We start from the raw sequence: 20,361 nt of genomic DNA, 5'->3' as shown, positions 1-20,361 counted from the left end.
ATATCTTTATCCCTTGATCTCAAAAAATTTTGGGGATTCGGCTTTTGTAAAATACATTTTTCATATTCAATTAAAATTTTTGAAATATCTTACTATTGTTAATTTTTTTCTATTTAACAATTTCTCAATATACCTAAAACAGTGAAAGAATTGATAAAATTTTATATTCACAATATAATTTTTTAAATATAATTGTTCTCATTATCTGTCTTAATTCTCTACTTAGCAGTCTCCATACTGCTGGTCCCTCTTTCCTCCCAAAATTTCAAAAACAAACAAAAAACCTTGAAATATTAACTAAGCATGTAACTAAATCATTTCTGTACAGAATTTCCTGAACATTTATTATTTAGATTTTTTTTTTAGTTGAGTCACATGTTTCTTTTGAGAAGAATGGATTTTGATAAATTCCTTTTTTTTTTTGGGGGGGGGGGTGGTGTACCAGGGATTGAACCCAGGGGTTCTTTTAACCACTGAGCCACTTCCGCAGCCTATTTAATTTTTTGTTTTGAGACAGGATAGCACTAAGTTGCTCAGGGCCTCGCTAAATTGCTGAGGCTGGCTTTGAACTTGCAATCCTCTTGCTTCAGCCTCCCAAAGCCACTGGGATTATAGACATGTGGCACCATGCCTAGCCTATAAATTCCTTTTTGTAGGTAAAAGAATAAAACTTTTCCATATTTAACACAAAAGTGAAAATACTGCTCCACTGGTATTAAAAGTTTCTTAAAATATTAGTTATAACATACAATTTTAGAATAGGCTTATCTTGTTCATTATTGGAACTACATTCTTGCAAACAGGAGCACAATCCAAACTGGCACTATTCAAAGTCATTATAGCACAATCTCCAAAGAGATTATGGGTATGGTATATATTATGTTGATCTACATATACCTAACATGCAATTGGAAATCATTGCCTGATGTCTTTATCATCTCTGCCTTCTTTAGAATTTGTCTAAAGGTGGGTATCACAAGGCCTGGAACTTGATCCACGAAGATCCACCTGAAGTTTACCCACTGAAAATCTGCGTTTTTAATAGCCAAATATAGGGCTGGGGATGTGGCTCAAGTGGTAGCGCGCTTGCCAGGCATGCGTGGGGCCCGGGTTCGATCCTTAGCACCACATACAAACAAAGATGATGTGTCCGCCAAAAACTAAAAAGAAATATTAAAAAAATTCTCTCTCTCTCAAAAAAAAAAAAATAGCCAAATATAATCTTCAAAGTAATTCCCTATTTGGTTATGCAAACTCTTTGCTGCACAATAGACCATAATCATAAAATAGAATGTCAGTGGTAAAAATATCTCCACAAACAAAATAACTTTATTGGTCTGTGCCTCTTGAACCAGTCAAAGCAATACAGTTAAAAAAAAAAAAAAAATAGCTGATACAGGGGCACACGCCTGTAATCCCAGCAGCTCCAGAGGCTGAGGCAGGAAGATTGTGAGTTCAAAGCCAGTCTCAGCAACTTAGCAAAGTGCTAAGCAACTCAGTGAGACCCTGTCTCTAAATAAAATACAAAAAAAAAAAAAAAATGGCTGGGGATATGACTCAGTGATTGAGTGTCCCTCAAAATTTATGAACATTTTCAAGTTTAGTTTTTTAAAAACTATACTTGAATCAAAAATACAATAGTACATGGCTTGTATTAACTTTGTCAGCTTAAGCAATAGGAAAAAAATACATATTTGTCCTGTGGTGACTATTTATTGTGGTGACAATTTTATTTTCCTCTTCACATTTTTCGGTGACTGTTTCAATCCCAGTACCAAAACAAAACAAAACAAAAAAAACCTCCCGGGCAGAAGGGAACCCACAGGATTTACTCTTTAGTGTTTGACACTTCAGTTCTGTAACAAAGGTACTAAATACAAACAATATTTTGGGGAAAAAATTATTTGATACTATGTGCTTAGAAATACCTGACAGTAAATCTACTTAGCAAAAATGCTGCCATTTGGGTAAAGTGTTAGTTTGTAGTACTTGAAAATATACACAGATATTCTTTAATTTCATTAGGCTATTCAATATGTTATATTAGTCATGCTTTATGACAATTTTTATTGTTGATAAAAATGCTTCCTGCTTATTATAAATAGTTATAACACCTGCTTGGAAGAAATTACAAAAATCAAAGAGCTATGTTCAGTTCTAGCTAGAGTCAAACTCTGAAGACTATAGAGGCTTTAAAGAAAACCCAACTCTTAAAAAATATCTTTAAAATACACAAGTTGATTTCCACACTTTTAAAGTTTAGTTTCAAATTTCATAAAGCAACTGGAATCTAAGTCCAGTTTTTAATACCTAACCTCAAGACTAAAATCTGGAAAATAATCTAATAATAAAGTTCAAATGTCTCCAGCAAAGTGATTTGTAAACTGTCAAGTATTATAAAGATTATCTCACATAGAATCAAAGCATTAATTGAATGAGTTGTTAGATATCACAATAAAAAATTCCTTTTAGCTCTATATAACCCACTGTTAAACTGATACCATAAAAACATACAACATATCTTAGAGATATTTGATTTCTGAAATTTTAAAAGTAACAGACTTCCAAATAAACTATAACATTTTGGTATTCCTTTAAGCTGCTTAAAAGTGAATGCTATATTTTTATTTAAAAAAAAAAAATAGGGAATACTGAAGAAGGTTAAGCATAGATAAAAACATCAAGAATTAAAATCATTCGTGTTTAAACATTACACATTTCCTGGTCTAAAGACCAAGTAACACTTTAACATAAATTGTAGGTCCTTCAGTTCACATTCTACTATTTAGGCACAAAATGAAGATAGGTCACAAATTTATGAACATTTTCAAGGTCAGCCTTCAAGAAATATAGTTGAATCAATGACAGAATAGTGCATGGCTTGTATTTACTTTGTCAGCTTAAGTAATAGGAAAAAAAATACATATTTGTTCTGTGGTTACTATTTATTTTGGTGACAATTTTATTTTCTTCTTCACATTTTCGGTGACTGTTTCCCACTGGTATCATCAACCAGGTCTCTCAGGCGAGATAAGTGGTGCAAGGCCCTTCATTAAAAAGTATAGAATACGTTATAAACCAACATTAAGGACTGAATAACCAATGAAGACAGCAAGAAAGGGTGATTTACATTTTTATTAACTTCAAAATTAGTAGAAAAAATGAACTCAAGAGAATAATATAAATATCAAACTACTGAAAACTATTCCTTATAAAACTTTTGAGATCTGAATATTTGAGGGTTAAAATAATTTCCTAATCTTCAATAAACATTTATTTAGAAACTGTATTTTTGACATTCAATTTTTAAGTTAATCTGTCAAGTAACCTAAGAAGAAAGAATAACATATCATTTGTATCATAGTTAACAAGTGACAGCACTTTTAAGGTCAGTTACAGTTGTGAATAAAACACATTTTTATTGAGTAGGAGGAAAATCAATGACTTCTCCAATATGAGTGAATAGTGTAGTATTATCCTAACCATAAAACATGGAAAAGATGACCATATACCTAACCAGAATACTTTGCAACCTAGAAAGAATAATTCTGGAATTGAATTAATTTTTAATTACCCTTAAAAAAAGTCAATTTACAGACTAAAAACAATGAAAATTATACTGACACACTTTTAAACATCTGAATTTACTTCCTAACAGTTCAAATTCTTTACTGACAAAACTTTTCAAATTTAAGATTGCTCCTGTTATCCCAACAAAATCAACAACTAAATGCAATCTAACAAAACATGAATTTTGCTCTCCTTAAAAGTAGAATTTTGTAGGTAGCACACTGTAAAAGCACATATGGATCAGTATCAGTTTTTATGGTGACTTACAGCCCAGTGTTTATTTTTAACCAAGAAAAAGATCTCTTAAGATATCAGAAAACACACTTGGGTCTGCAACACAAGTATAATATCAATGTTTTTAACAGCAATGAAAAGCTTGAAATCATTCACTTCAAAATTTAAAGCAGAATGATGTCTTCATCCTAGATGATCAGCTAAGGTCCTATTCTCCATGAACAATTTACGCTATCATTAGTGTTAGAATAGGTTTTCAATCCAGACTGCCTACTCTGAGTCCCAACGCTACTTCTTACTAGCTTTGCAACCTTGAGCAAGTTTATTTATTAATACTCTATAACAATTACGTGATTTATATTATGAAGACAAAAATAGTACTTTCCTCATAGGGTCTTAAGGATTGAATGAATTATACTCAATAGCACTTAGAACATTCAAATATTCAATAAATGTAACCTGTCATTATACACTGATTTCTACTAAGTATAAAACACCATATTCAAGTACAACGACAAGCTACAAAGAAAGAAGCATTATTTCTACCAAACATGTATATAATTAAATTAGAGTCCTAAGTTCACACCTTATGTTTACACTTTTCCACTACTTATTTACTTAACAGAATCCTAAGCAAATTTTGAAAATAAAAAAAGGTAGGAAACATTTAGTTAGCTTCACTTATAGTCAAGTTTTGAAATAAGTTACAAGAGAAAAATTTTTAATCTTATTATTTCTTAAACTTCAACCCAGCAATTCTATCTTCTGAGGACACTTCATGATCACACAACCAAATTCATAAAGAGCTTTCTCTTTTGTCAATATCATAACCATAGAAAAGATTTATATTCTTCACTTTTATATTAGAGAATTTAACTAAGAAATTTAGATGTATCTTTATATTCAAATATTATACTTTATATACACTTTGTATATAATTTTAGATGTCAAATAATGATACATTTGTTGCTATTACATGTATTCTAAACAAACTATATAAAAATTCATTTCACAAGTTATTATTATAGGATATCCATACATACTATCTCAAATTATTGCTATTACTCAGAAATTAAAAGAGAAAGTGAGCTGTTCATATCTGTTATATTTTAAGTGTCTAAGGATATTCTCATTAGGTCCTTAGAACATTTTAAACAGGAAATAACAGATTTAACAGAAAATGTTTTTCTAAGAAGCTTAAATATGCCTACTATGCATCTATTTTTCAAACTACTTAATTCCATCCTAATTTTGGTCAAAGGACTGTTGATTAAGTTGAATTTGTATCCATATTAGTAAAGAATACTTACTTTTGAAGAGACCTAGTAATAGGAATCATACTTTCCTTCAATTGTAATTTAGAGAAATCATCCTCTGAAATCTATTATTAAACACCAAAAAGCAAAAAAAATAAAATATTTTTTTTAAATTTCAAAATTAAATGCTATTAAAATATGATTAAAAACATGAAAAATATATTTTCTCCATTTTCAAAAATTAATTTTACCATCAAGTTAAGAGAGCATTAAATGTTTTTATTTTTCCTTTATTTTAAAAATACAACTACCACTTAGATTCATCTTTCAATTATACATTAAAAATTATACATCCAGGAGCTAGGGTTGTTGTTCAGTGGTAAAGCACTTGCCTAGCATGTGTGAGGCATTGGGTTCAATTCTCAGTACTGCATACAAATAAATGAACAAAATAAAGGCCCACCAATATCTAAACAAATATTAAAAAAGAAAAAATTCTACATCCATTAAAAATTAAATCTTTGCCTCAAATTACAACTTCACTGAATAAGGTGGTATCTCAATGACGCTTAAAAGGGGAAGGGAAAGAAGCAGGGTTACACTCTGTATGTTAATGTTATGATTATTAGAATGCTGGGAGAAAAATTTTAAAATATAATTCAAATAAATAGGTTGTAGTAGTTCTCAAGAGCTGATCCACTCATTAAAAACTGAATTTTAGGGCTGGGGTTGTAACGCAATGGTAAAGACATGGGATTCGATCCTCTGCACCACACAAAAATAAACAAATAAAATAAAGGTATTGGGGTTGGGGTTGTGGCTCAATGGTAGTGAGTCTGCCTAGCATGCGTGACGCACTGGGTTCGATTCTCAGCACCACATACAAATAAATAAAATAAAGATCCATCAACAACTAAAAAACAAATATTAAAAAAATAAAATAAAATAAAGGTATTGTGTCCATCTACAACTAAAAAAATTTAAAAACTGAATTTCATAAAACTCTATTGACTACCGACGTGATTCTGCAATCTGCATTTGGGGTAAAATTGGGGGTTCATAACCCACTTCAATATAATGTATGAAATATGATATATCAAGAGCTTTGTAATGTTGTGAACAACCAATAAAAAAATAAATTAAAAAAAAAAAAACTCTATTGACTAATAACAACAAAACAATGACAACCAAAACAAAGCTAACGTTTATTGAGTATTTACCAGCTGCAAAGCACTATCTTAAGTACTTTATATCATTTGTTTCAACTTCTCAACAACCTCAGGTCCAAAAGGATAAATGCTACATGATCTCACTTATATGTGGAATCCAAAAAGTCCAACTAACAGAAGTAGAGTAAAATGGTGGTTACCAATGGCTGGTAGTTGGTAGACAGGAAGATGTTGGTCAAAGAATACAAAATTTAATTAGGAGAAATATATTCAAGGGAGCTGCTGTACAACATGGTAACTATAGTTAATAATAATGCACTGCACACTTAAAATTATTGGCAGTATATTTTAAGTGTTGGTAATATATGTCAATTAACTCAATTTAACCATTCCACAGTGTATACATATTTTAAAGCATCATGTTGTACACCAAAAATATACACAATGTTTATTTGTCAATTAAAAAAATATTAAAACTGAAACTAAGGAGGTGAAATGATATGTACAAATGTTCTACTTGCTAGTAAGTGGCAGAATTAGAATTCAGACTTTAAAAACTATACCTTTATGAAGAAAATTCATCCCCTATAGAATAGCAGCCCAGATCTCAATTTTTAAGTCAAGTTTTTGCTTACTTTTACCTCTTCTTTTGGATCTGTAGTTCTATTCTGATTAAAACTTTCTTGTACTGCTTGAAGATTAAATAACATTTGTTTCAAAGCTTCAACAGGACCATGATGTTTGCCTCCAGAAAGGGTAGAGCTCTACAGTTAAAACAGATAATAGTACACCATTCAAATGTGAGAGAATAATAAGAGTTTTATTTTGTGTTATTTTCCCCTAAAATAAAATTAATACAAAAATCTAAATAATGTACATTAAAGTGTTTTAAAAAATCAAAATTGTAACTTACCACTTCCTCATACCCAGTCCCCAGATGAAGCTATTTGGAGACAATATGATTAAGTTTGGCATATCCTTTCTAATCCCTACTCTTTCAAAATGAATAGTAAATGTTTACATTTAAACAAATTAATTTCATAGGCTTAAAATTACAGTTTTTTATGATGGAAAAGATCTTCAGAGAGCAGGGAAACCAGCATGCTCGTTTCAGATATGTAAATGATACTAGTTATCAGCTGAGTTAGGTCTAAAATTCCAAATATAGCTTTCTTTGCAAACTTACATGTATGTTTTCATAAAGAGAATACTGACCTTTCACCTCTTCAGGTGAAAGAACTACCTAAATATCACATCTCATTTATCATTGACCTTACCTGTGTCCAAAAAAGGCAACAGAACTTAGCCAAATAAGATGGACAGGATTCTCTTAAGATAATTTGTAAAGGATATTTTAAAACTTCTTTTAAAAAGCCTTAACAGTCTATATTTTTTCATATTTTAAATGAGTTGCTATGTCCTAAAGGCTGTACACAACGTAGCAAATAAACTTCTGAAGATATCTGTAATTTAACATATTTCAGCATTGGCTATGCAAGTATACATAATATTTAAACTTCACTTAAATAGGAAGTGTTTGACTTATGTAAGACATTCAAGGAAAGCAGAATGACTAAAAAGATTTTAAAGATCCTCCCACAGTTAGATTAACAGGATATAAGAAACAGAGTATGGGAATATAAATGGTACATCCACCATGAAAAACAGCATAATAATTCCTCAAAATACTAAACACAGAATTACCCTATGATCCTGCAATTTGCCTTCTAGGTATACATCCAAAAGAAGCAAAGGCAAGAACTTAAGCAGATATCTGCATACTCATATTCATAGCAGCATCCCTAATAGCAAAAAGCTGAAGAACCCCAGTGTCCATATGTGGATGAATAGATAAATGTGGCACATGCACAGAATGGAATATTATTCAGTCTAAGGAACAAAGAAAATTTTTGTCATATGCTCCAACATGAATAAATCTTAAAGACATTAAGTCAAATGAAATAAGCCAGTCATGACAGGAAAAATATGATACTTCATATATGTGGTTCTGAGTGTAATAAATTCAGTGACAGAAAGTAGAATGTTGCTTTTACCAGAGGGTGGGGGGAGAGAAAATGAAGAGTTAGTGTTTAATGGGTGCAGAGTTCCCATGTGGGAAGATGAAAAAAGTTCTGGACTTGAATGATGGTGATGGCTATACTATGTACAAATACTAAATGCCTCAGTAGTACACTTAAAAAGGGCCAAACTAGGTTAGCACAGTGGTACAGCTGTGCCTATAATCCTTAATACTAGGAAGGCTGAGGCAGGAGAATCACAAATTCAAGGTCAGGCTCAGCAATTTAACAAGATTCTGTCTCCAAATGAAATTTTAAAAGCAGGTGGGGATTTGGCTCAGGGGCAGAGTATTTGCCAAACATGTGCAAGGATCTGGCACCAGACACACAAAAAAAGGTTTGGTTAAACTGGCAAATTTATATATATTTTTTGCTATAAATATATATAAATTTAAAATTTTAAGAAAAAGAAGCAGAGTGTAATGATTCAGTTGGGCTTAATAAATGTTGGTATTGTGATATATACACACACACACACATACATACATACATATATGAGATTTGTCATTAAAACCTGGTAACAAAGCGGGGCACAGTGGTGAATGCTGGTAATTCCAGAGGCTCGAGAGGTTGAGGCAGGTGGATCACAAACCAGCCTTAGCAACTCAGAGAGGCCTTAAGCAACTCAGCAAGACCCTGCCTCTAAATCAAATATAAAAAAGGACTGAGGATGTGGCTCAGTGGTCAAGCACCTCTGGGATCAATCCCCAATAACAAAAAACAGAAACAAAAACAAAAACAAAACAAATAAGATTCTAGTAATCAATGTCTCTGGGTACAACTTTTTGTTTATCTCTCTCAGAACCATAGTAATGTTCCACACATTCAAAAAACAGACAATTTAAATTAAATGGAACATGAGGGAAGCCCAAAATGTAATAGTAAATTACCAACAGTATAATAAATAAATACAACCACACTAAAGGGAGTTAGTTGGGAAGAAAATAATTAGAAATAAGGAAGAAAGCATGGGTGATGTATACCCATAATCCCATGACTTAGGAAGTGTAGGCAAGAGGATTGTAGGTTCAAAACTAGCCTCAGCAATTTAGTAAGTAACCTAGTGAGACTCTATCTCAGAATAAAAAATTTTAAAAGGGCTGGGGATGTGGCTCGGTAGCTGAGTACCCTTGAGTCCAATCCCTGGTACCAAAAAAATAAAAATAAGGAAAAGCTAAACCAAACCTTGTAGAATTAAACTGAAAATCTTAAGTATCAGTATGAACTCCTGGTTTTATATATATATACACACACACACACACACACACACACAGGTATAGAAACAGATGTATAATAACATATGGTTTGGTATAAACATGCTTCCTACCTAGATCAGCCTGCTGAGTCTAGAATGAATAACAACCAAACAACAATAAGCACATCCAGTGCCTAGCTCTTTGTTTCTAAATACCATTTTCTAATAAAAAGAACCACAGCTCCTCAGAGAAGAGCTCGAAAAAGAATGGGGGCATGTCAAAAGGACACAGGAACTAAGCACAAGGAACTCTTATGGTCCTAAACTGTAACAATTTGAACAATATAAATAATTTTGTATTATAAAACTAGAATTTAAAAAATCTATGAGTCCCTACTGATGTCAACAATTTCATAAACAAATAGGGGAGAAGGCATAACTATTATTACACAAGAATTTCAATTAATACATGTTGAAGACAAGATTCACCAATGATATTAAAATTAGTGGATATAACTTTGCAGTCTCCAAGTACCTTCCCTAAGATACATACGAATTATAATGGGAAATGGTAGCTTTACTAAAGCTAATAAATACCACCTTAATCAAGCACTCAAGTTTAACACCATCAATATGAACAGAATATTATACTGTTATATTACTATTATTTTACTGCATTAACATGTCAATATTATTATCAATGACATACATACTATCAACCATCTAAAATAATGCACTGAGAAGGCACAATATTACTTCATTGGTATTCTTGCCAAAAATGCACAACCCCATCCTTATCATGAGAAAACTTCTACAAACTCAAACTATCTACAAAAACACTGACGAGTACTTTTCAAGTGTGTCAAGGAAAGACTAAAGAGCTGCAACAGAATAAAGTCAATTGAGGAAACACTACAACTAAATGTAATGTTGGATCCCAGAGTGGAACCTGGAATAGGTCATTGAGTAAAACTTGTTAAAGCTACACACTGAAGAGTTCTGTAACTAAGACAATGACCTGCTAATTATTGTACTATGGTTATATAAGATGTTAATATTATGGGACTCTGGGAGAAGGGAACACAGAAATTTTTATATTATTTTTGCAACTTTCTATACATTTAAAATTTCAAACAAAGCAAACTTCAAAAAACAAAAATGATCCTGGTAGTGAGGTTGTGTATGTGTGGGCAAGTGGGCTAGGTATCATTGATGAGTATTAACACTCATCTATCTTAATCTAAAAAAAAAAAACAAACTCCCAGATTTACTCTTCTACCAGTACTCCTTCTTTAAATAAACACCACCACCAATCCCCTAAATTGCTTGGCTCAATCATATTGTATTCATCCTATCAGGACTATCTTCAAAATATATCTCAAGTCTAACAATTTGTGACCACCTCCAACATGCCCACTCTAATCAAAGTCATTACTCTTCCAATTCCAAAAGACTGCAATAGCCTCCCAATTAGGTTTTCAGCTCCTTCTCTAGGTAGTTTCAAGATATGCTTCACACAACAGCTAGTTTCTACTTCAAAATGTAGATCTGTCATTTTCTATTTTAAAATATTTATAAATGTATATTAGAAACACAAACCTCAATATTCTACTGTCCTGAGAAAATAAAATTTCCTGTATAATGGTCTATTTACATGTTTTCCAGAAACAAACAAACATTATAATAATAATTTAGCCTAACTGTAGATTTCAACCCAAGGTCCTTCTACTTTAGAATATTAAAATAAAATTACCAATAATTCTGAAAGGAGTTACGGTTTTATGGATGTGTGTTGAGAATCTGGGCTATTCTTGTTGTAAAACACTAAGAACTTAGAAATTAATAACTATATATTAGTCATAACCCTTCTTTTAATAAGTTAACAAGATTTAATTTCACTCACCTGATGATCATTATTTAAAAAGTCTTCAAGAACCTCTTTAGCATACTTTTCACTTGAAGTTTGTCGGGGACTATCATTAGAATTAACAGGAACAGGAGATTTGCTAAACAGGATTGAAAAGATATAAAACAGCAATTAAGTTCTCAAATTCCAAAAATTATACAATATATTATTTTAAGGATTTTCATCTAAATGCAAGTGGTCACCAAGAAATAACCATCATGAATATGACTCACATCAATGTTGGATGGTAATTCCTCTATCTGCTCCCTAAATTGATACTAGAATCCAATCCAATCCCCCCCTGTCCTCCTGATTCACCTTTCAAGCTTTGAAGAAAAACTTTAAAAAGAAACTGAAGATACAAGTCCTCAACTAAATGAATAAGCCCTTAACCACAGAACAGTCATAAAAACTCACTGTTTAAAATGAGCAGTACAGCTGGGTGCTAATGGTGCACACCTATAATCCTAGCAGCTCGGGAGGCTGAGACAGGAGGATCATAAATTCAAAGCCAGCCTCAGCAACTGCAAGGTGCTAAACAACTCAGTGAGACCCTGTCTCTAAATAAAAAATACAAAATAGGGCTGGAGATGTGGCTCAAGAGTGCCCGAGTTCAATCCCTGGTACTCCGACTGCTGCCAAAAAAATTGAGCAGTACATTTTTCTAATTAAACATTGTTAGAACTGGGGGTCAGTGTACTCAGTAGTAGAGCACTGTCTAGCATGTGCAAGGCCCTGAGTTCAATCCACAGCACCACAATAAATAAAAAGATTTTTAAAGCTATTTACCCAATGATAATAAAAAATCCCACAACTCCATAAATTTCTACTGAAATGGCAGTTAGAGGTTCTCCCACTTCAAGGTGATAGGACAGACCTCCAGAACTGGTTTTTAACATGTGGATAGATTATACATTATACTAGGAAAAGGATTACTTTCGAAATTAAAATTCCTGAGCACAGTCCCAATCCCATTTCATAATATGATCTTAGGTAATTTGTCTGAACTTCAGTTTCTACATTTGTTGCTACTTAAAGGTAATGCAAAAATCACTGTGTTAACTCTCTATGAAGCTGGTACATTTACTATAAATACTCATTTCTTTCTTAATGATTAAGTAATAGAGGAAAGAGCACTCTCAGTGCTCTATTCATTCCATTTGTTACTCATATACCACTAAAAAGAATGTAACTCTCAAGAACTCAGAGATCTAAGAATCTTTTTATATAATTTAAATGTCACGTGCTAATACTATTTCTTTATAAAAAGCACTTCTTTATTGGCATATTCAATTGCTAATTTACCATGAGTTTTTTCTCACTTTAAGTAGTCTTTTCCTTTATTGTTTACCAATAAAGTTTATATATCCATCAACCAACTGTTGTAAAAAGACATTTTCACACCCAATCACTGAAGATGATGTGATTATTAATGCAGAATTAATTATGCTATTCCTCTACCTTTGTATTTGTTTGAAATTTTTCATAATAAAAAGTTGTTTAAAAACAATTAACTGTTATGATTATATTCTTCCTTTTAGAATGCTACCTTTAGTTGCTTCACGTTCTATTTTGTTTCAGCCTAATGTCAGGTTGATAATAATTTGTCAATCTGAAACAGATTTGTTTTATCTATAAATATAGGCATCAAAATGTTAACTGATCCTTCAAAACTGAACTACTGTGTATGCAGGTTGGTAGGCCAAAGCAAATTCAAGAAATTAAGCTAAAAGAAGAAAATGAAATATTCTGGATGATCATCATCACTACTACAATTTATAAAAATGTTCATCCTTAGTCACAAATTGTACTAAAAGTAATTTAACACTCTAACCAATTGACTCTTCATAACAATTTCAGAGCAGTTATTTTTTCTCCAACTCTAACGGGCAAAGATGGGAATCCAAATTGGAATTACAATCAGTGTCAACATTCAAAAATTAGGTATTTAATTTAGAAGTAATCAAAAATAAGCCCAGGAATTAATAGACTCTAACAAAATGAAAGCCCAGACAACTAAAGATAATTTAGAAGAGGTTAGGAACAGTGGCACATATCTGTAATCCCAGCAGCTCAGGAGGCTGAGGCAGGAGGATTGCCATTTCAAAGCCAGCCTCAGCAACTTATAGAAGTCATAAGCAACTTATCAAGACCCTGTTCTCTAAATAAAATACAAAAAGAGCAAGGGATGAAACTCAGTGATTAAGTGCCCCTGGGTTCAATTTCTGGTACAGAAACTAATAACAACAACAACAACAACAACAACAATAATAATTTATAAGAGCCTAAATAATGCATTTCTGGTAAGTCCAAATGTAATAACATCACTAACAATAAAAACTTTCCTACTTTCCAAATTCTAATTCCACATTCACACTCTCAGATGGCTAGGTAAACATTTTTAGAATTATTCTGAGAAACTATATGATAGAAAAATTAAAAACAACAAATGAAAACAATTTTAGAAACTACAAAAACCTAAATGATAGACCATATAAGAAAATGCTCATCATTTAAGGAAAATGGTAACTAAAAGAGAATGTAAAATATAAATGAAAAGGAATCAATAACTAAATATAAGGATATATATTTAGTGAACATGGGGAGGGGTGGAACTTAAAATTGAAAAAAGGAACAAGAATTGCCTAACTATTCTCCATTTGCAAATTAACCGTTTTTGGTTCTAATCCCTCATACTGACATATACCAATATTTAACAGTGAAACAAAATGAATATGTAACAAAGATAGAAATTACATAATGTACCTATGGGCATGAAACATTACACCATCTTGTGGTAACAATGAACACTGCAATTTAAAGTAACCAACACTGAAGGATGCATTCTACAGAATTACAATGTTATTATTAATTACCATTAAGTTATTTAAAAAATAAATCTGATGTTCACACAGCATTTTTCATTTGGGAAACTCAACAGCTTTTCCATTGTCACTTACAAAGTAACAGGAATATTTTCCCATGATCTTTCAGCTTCAAGTTTATCTAATGAACAAGGACTGTCATCCTTTTCCACAGACTTTGGTAATTCTTCAGTACACTGATCCAGATTTTTCTTGGCCTTCAGGATAAGCAGTTCAATTTTGTCACCTAATTTAAAAATATTATATTAATTCTTCAAAAACAAATGGAAAGCACTACAAAATCTCACAAAGGCAACAAGATTTAAGATAATTAAGACATTAACAGCAAATTATACCAAATGTAACACTTCAAGAAAAGAAAAAAGGGAAGGAAAAAATAAACCTAAAGAATCTACATTAAATTAAGGTTATAAGCATTCTAAAAACATACATCATTACAGCAAAAATAAAACATAAAAGATCCTAGATATTAGTCCAAATTTTCAGTTCTTCCTTTTGTTTAAAAAATCAAAAACAAAAAACTAAAAACAAAATATTACCACTGAATGGCTTTTTGGATTGTCCTGAGAGAAGTGGATTCTCATACTGACATTGGCTATGTTCAGAATCACATCTGTATTCATTAACTAATCCTTTATCATCACTCAAGTAATTTGAAAAATTTGAGGGCTCAAAAGAATATTCACAACAATCTAACTTATTCGTAAGCCGAGAAGTTCTTTGTGCCTGATAACTATGTCTAGGGGAAGAATGGTCTTCTTTAAATACTTTATAAACCTTTTGACTACTTGCATCAGGTAGCAAGTCTTGATTGTGGAGCCAGACTGGGTATTTGAAATCAGGTAAACTACTTATCCCTGAAACATTGAGGTCAGATTTCTGGCTAGTGAGCCATCTTGGATAATTCTTTTCAAGACTGTGTTGTAAACTCTCTTTCAATGATGATTTCTTGGGAAAAGATAAAGATGAGTCAAAAATACATTTATTGGTCCTATTCATAAGTTTTGGGCTTTTTAGTTTACTACATTGCTTTCCATTTATATTTGTGTCTACAACACGTGTAACTAAGTTATCCTTGCCCATGGAAGTGCAGGAATCTTGAAAATTCAGATGCTTTTTAATGGCCGAGGAACCCAGTCTTCCAGTGCATTTCTTGTTTTTCTTGCATAGTTTTACTGGTCCAACATCAGTGAAAGAAAATAATCCATCTGCTGGAAGTCTTAACAGATCATCAGTTGTTAGGCTAATGGAATCTATGTCATTAACAATCTCTCTTCTATATGATAAGGAGTTTGAGTGCTTTTTGTGATCAAGATTTTCAAAAGCTGAAAAATAAAACATAGTTCAATTTATCTTCCTTTATCATCTATACTTAGTAACATTCAATAGTAAACGAGAATTAAGGAACTGAGAATTGTTTTTGTCACCTCATTATCCTCACTAAAGTTTTAATTGAATGTATAAAAGATACAGGTTAAGAAAACAGAACATGCTTGCTTTCTCACATCTCTTCAATGTTTAATTTCTACACATTTCTCTCCAATCACCTAAATTTCCCCATGTTTTTTACTTTAGGATTTTTTCAATTTTTTTCATCTAGACATACCCAATGAATTAATACAATCAAATCAACATGGTTCATTCAATATTGGCTGTAACATAGAAAAATATGCAGTTCAACTAGGTGGAAAAATTAATTTTTGTTCTCTCTTACCCTGCAAAGGCATGGTTATAACACAGAAGACAGGTGTTCTAATTCTATTCTTCTGAAAAAATATTGTTCATAACTAAGAATTTAATGCAAACTTTTTCTATTCTAGGCCTATTCTGTAAGCGCTCAATAAAGTGCTAACTGGTTTATCAGCAACTGCATTATCTTAACTTGTCTTCGTGGAAGTTTTATCAAGAAAACTCTTTCTTTTGAACATTATTGTTCCATAAGATATAGATCAGAAAGACTAATACAGATCTATCTTATCAATTAAAACTGAGCAAGTATAAACTTAGAAAGGGTGCACTTTAAGGTCATTAAGCTACTTAATGAAAGCCAAAAAGCACATTACTACTCTATCCATTACAAGATAGTAAAATGACTTAAGTTAGGAGCTACCTGCTCTTCTTAGACTCATCAACTTCCCTTGCAAAGTCAAAGAGGAATTTTTAAGCTGAAAATTTCTGAGAACCAGAGAATTATGCAAGCATTTCACAAAAATATTCAGATTTTTTTACTGTAGGTTATTTTTATTCTGACATAACAAAAAAAAGTTTAACTTTATAAGACTACAGTCAATCTCTGAAATGCTTCAAATTATTAGACAAAGAAAACAAATAAAAGCATACCATTGTTTGGTTTATAAATATATTTGGAGAATTGAGGCACATTCGCAGAACTCTTATCACTGCTAATTTTTCCAGTGCTTGTATCAGAGTATATTTGGCTTAAATCAAAATCATCAATGTAGGCCTGCAGAGCCTGAGAAGCAGAACTGTACAGTTTATCCTTATAGTGAAAAGGGCCATCAGAGTTGGAAGAATTACCACCATTCAGATTGCAGCTTGCCAGAAGGGAAGAGACTGAAGATTCCTGAGAACAAACTCTGTGCTTTGTGTTTGATTTTGCCATGGCTTCCTCAACATGGGTTACTTTTATCCATTTTCCTTAAAGACAACTGTAACATGAAAACAAACAGTTAAGGCACCAATTAAAAGGAATAATCATGATATACAGAGAAAATTACTAAATACACTAACTTAAAATTTTTCTTTAAGAAATAAAATCAGTTATTTATAATAGAAACTCCTTTTCAGGCATTGTAGGTTTCCTAGTATTTTACAAATTTTTTCATCAATGATGTAGAAAACACTTATTAAGCAGCTACTATGTGCCTGGAAGTATGTATAAAAAAGTTGTCTGAGAATATACTTGAGAAGTATCAATGAAAGAAAACTCACATTTAAAGTCCTAAAAACCACTGATGAAAGTCTGTTTGCTAATGGTGACATATTCTATGACATCACAAACCTAACATTCCCTTATATACAATAAATAATAAGCTTACAACCATTCACTGCAAATAGTAGGTACTCAATGAAAAGGAAAAAAGGAATTTGTTGCCCAGGCTGGCCTTGAATTCTTGAGCCCAAGAGGTCTTCCTGTCTCAGTCTTCTGAATAGAGGAGACTACAGACACATACAACTGTACCTACCAACTTCCAATACATTTTTAAAATCATTAACCATTGGAAGCAAAAAGAAAAACATCCACTTTCAATATTGTAAATGCCAAGATGAAACTTCTGTCATTCTCCCAAAAAAAGACTAACGAACACAAAATATAAATAAACTATAAGTCTTACTTCAGAATGAGCTAACAATCTGAACTTTTCCTAAAATAACCTTTTTTTTGACAGAACTGGGGATCAAACTCATGCACATTTACACACTAGACAAGCAAACTACCATTGAGCCACACCATTCAGTTTTTTTTTTTTTTTTGGAGAGAGAGGGTCCCCTAATTTACCCAGGATGCCTTCAAGCTTGCAATACTGTCTTATCTCAGCTTCCACAGTAGCTGGGATTAGAGGTATGCACCACCACGCCCAGCTAAAATAACATTATTTTTTTAACACCATCCTATTTTCAATTTTTATGTTGACCAGATTCAGCTCATCTTTCAAAATAAGTTTAGATCATATGAAATTAACTTATTCATCTTGATGGGTTTTTTTATTACTAAAACTAAAACAACTTGTTACAGGAATAATAGGAACTATATTTAAAAATCCAAGAAAAAAACAGAATGAACAGGCACTAACTCAGAACATGATATGACATTTGTTGAGAAGTAAAGAATTTTCTGTAATAAAAAAGAAGAATTGGGACTGGGGATGTGGCTCAAGCGGTAGCGCGCTCGCCTGGCATGTGTGCGGCCTGGGTTCGATCCTCTGCACCACATACAAAGATGTTGTGTCTGCCAAAAACTAAAAATAAAATATTAAAAAATTTTTTAAAAAAAGAAGAATTAATGTCTAACACTTAACATGCTATGATGTTGTAGTCAGTATGTTTGATTTTTGGCTATAATTTTGGAAATATTTAAGTCACGATAGCTTTTTAATGTAACCTTAGCAACTGTCAAATTTGCCTTTAAATTATAGAAAGTTTTAATCAAAGAGATTATAATAACACCTCCTGTCCACAGCCTCAGAGCATGCCTTTCCAGAATTCTGACAGTGTTCGGACACAGAACATAAGAAAACGACTATTTAGCCTCTTCCATATCCTTGAAATGTCATGATATAGGGAGATCTCCACAAAATGGCTTAAATGCACTCAAGAAAATTTACTTCCCTAAGTTTAACTGACAGTTCCCCCACACACACACCTTATCTGAACATGTAACAGGTTACGATTTTATTTTACAAAACCTTAACTAATTGGGTTATGGTTCTTCATTTTAATTCACAAGCGTGACGACAAGAGAATCCACAATTTAATTTCTATTTTATGGAAAGTTTTCAGACCTATGCAAAAGTAGGGTCTTTGAATAAATTCCTCTGCATCCGCCACGCTGCTTCCACCAATGAGCAACAGACCTCAACTATCCAGATCCCCACCCCCTTGTCCCCACGTCAACCGCGGGATCATTTGGAATCTCGCGCACTTTAAGCAAAGCCCGAGCGTCTTACCATTTCCTCCATAATCACTTCAGTTCGAATATCCCAAAGCAAGTCCATCATGCTCAAGGGAACGTCAAGACTTAAGAGCTTAAGAGCGGAAAAAAAAAAAAAAAAAAAAAAAAAAAACCTGATGCAAAACAGAGAATGAATGTTCCGTGTTAAGAAGCCAAGAAGCGGCTCCCACTTCCGAAGCTACGGGTGCGAACGGAGCTCTACTCTGCAGCAGGAAGACGGGGCGTGCAAAGCCCGGGCAGCCGGCGCCACCTCTGGGGCCCGCATCCGCGCATTCGGCGCGCGACGGGGCTCAACTTTCCGCCCGATTTCTCCACCACCCGGGCCCGGGGGTCCTCGGCCCCCGGCTTCAGTGGCTTTTCACTCCGAAACCTTTAATGCAGGGCGCCGCGGCGGGCATTCCGGGGCGACCACCCAGAAAGCGCCAGCCCGGGCCCCGCGCCCACTCCGCGGCGCCCGGGACCCTCTCCCGCCGGCCACGCCCGCTAGCGTTCCTCCACGTCCCCACGCGCGCCCCCCGTCCCGAGGCCTCTCCCTCTTCCCTGCGGGCGCCCGTCCGTTAGCCTCTCCCTCGGGCTGTCCGAGGATGGGGCGCCGCTCGAAAAGACGCCCTTCTTTCCCACCTAACTCACCCACGAAGGACCCAAAGGAAGTTCAAAAAACGCACGTTTCCACCAGTCTCCGCTGAAAGCCCAGGCCTGCTACGGAATGCAGGAGACGCGACAAAGCATCACCTCAGGCGCCCCAGCCCGCAGCCTCCGCCGCCGTCACAGCGCCAGCCACGCCCGCGCTCGCCTTCAAACCGACCCAACATGGCGCGGGCCTGCGGTGCGCGTGCGCGGCGCTCGGGCGCGGGCGGGGGCCCCGGGGGGGGTGCTCGGGGCGTTAGGTCGCGGGACGTGGAGTTCTGCCGGGTCTGCTCCCTGGGTTGGGAGGGGGCGGTGCTGGACTCGGTCCACGTCGCAGCGCCCCACGCCCCCGCCGCCGTCCTCGCCTCAGTCGCTGCCGTTTTTCAGCCACTCTGCGCAGCCCCTAGGCCGACCCTGGCGCGGGGCTGTAGGAGGCGAACGGTGGGGAGGGGACTGGGGGGCGTTGGCAGCCTGGGTTCCTTGTCCTGGTCCTCGCGCGTGAGCTCGGCCTCCCGGCTTCCGGAGAAGGCCCTCCCAGGCTGAGGCGTCCCGAGCAGGCAGCTTCCCCGCCACCTGTTTCCCGCGCTCCTGAGTCGCCGGTCCCACGGCGGAGCCGGCCCTCCTGGGCTCGCAGCCAGCTCCCGGTACCCAGAGCAGATGCAGGATTGCAGAAGGCAGCTGGGCCTGGGATGGGATTTAACAAAGCCCTTGGGGACCTTGATTCCCAGGGAAGAATGGCAGTGACCAC

The 20,361-nt window shown here is 34.5% G+C and overlaps 1 protein-coding gene across 5 annotated transcripts; it reads right to left on the bottom strand.

Moving 5' to 3' along the window:
• Nucleotides 1-428: 428 nt before the first annotated feature.
• LOC308631848 (lung adenoma susceptibility protein 2) lies at nt 429-20,291 on the bottom strand. Of its 5 annotated transcripts, none has more exons than XM_081263368.1 (8): nt 19,617-20,291; nt 16,634-16,962; nt 14,833-15,618; nt 14,369-14,519; nt 11,406-11,508; nt 6,865-6,993; nt 5,115-5,185; nt 429-3,047 (listed from the first exon to the last, which is right to left on the bottom strand). In XM_081263368.1, exons 2-8 carry the CDS (start codon nt 16,914-16,916, stop codon nt 2,975-2,977), a joined length of 1,596 nt encoding a protein of 531 aa, XP_081119494.1. In that variant the 5' UTR covers nt 16,917-16,962; nt 19,617-20,291; the 3' UTR covers nt 429-2,974. The 5 variants fall into 5 exon arrangements, with proteins under 5 accessions (XP_081119494.1, XP_081119495.1, XP_081119493.1 ...); XM_081263369.1 differs by having other exon boundaries at nt 6,871-6,993; nt 19,652-20,271; XM_081263367.1 differs by having other exon boundaries at nt 19,652-20,268.
• Between the last annotated feature and the right edge of the window lie 70 nt (nt 20,292-20,361).

The sequence above is a fragment of the Spermophilus citellus genome (assembly GCF_964194105.1).
Source record: "Spermophilus citellus genome assembly, chromosome: 12".
NCBI classification, from domain to species: Eukaryota; Metazoa; Chordata; class Mammalia; order Rodentia; family Sciuridae; genus Spermophilus; species Spermophilus citellus.
The sequence above is the reverse complement of the archived record's forward strand: the minus strand, read 5'-3'. Positions and strand labels throughout refer to the sequence as shown.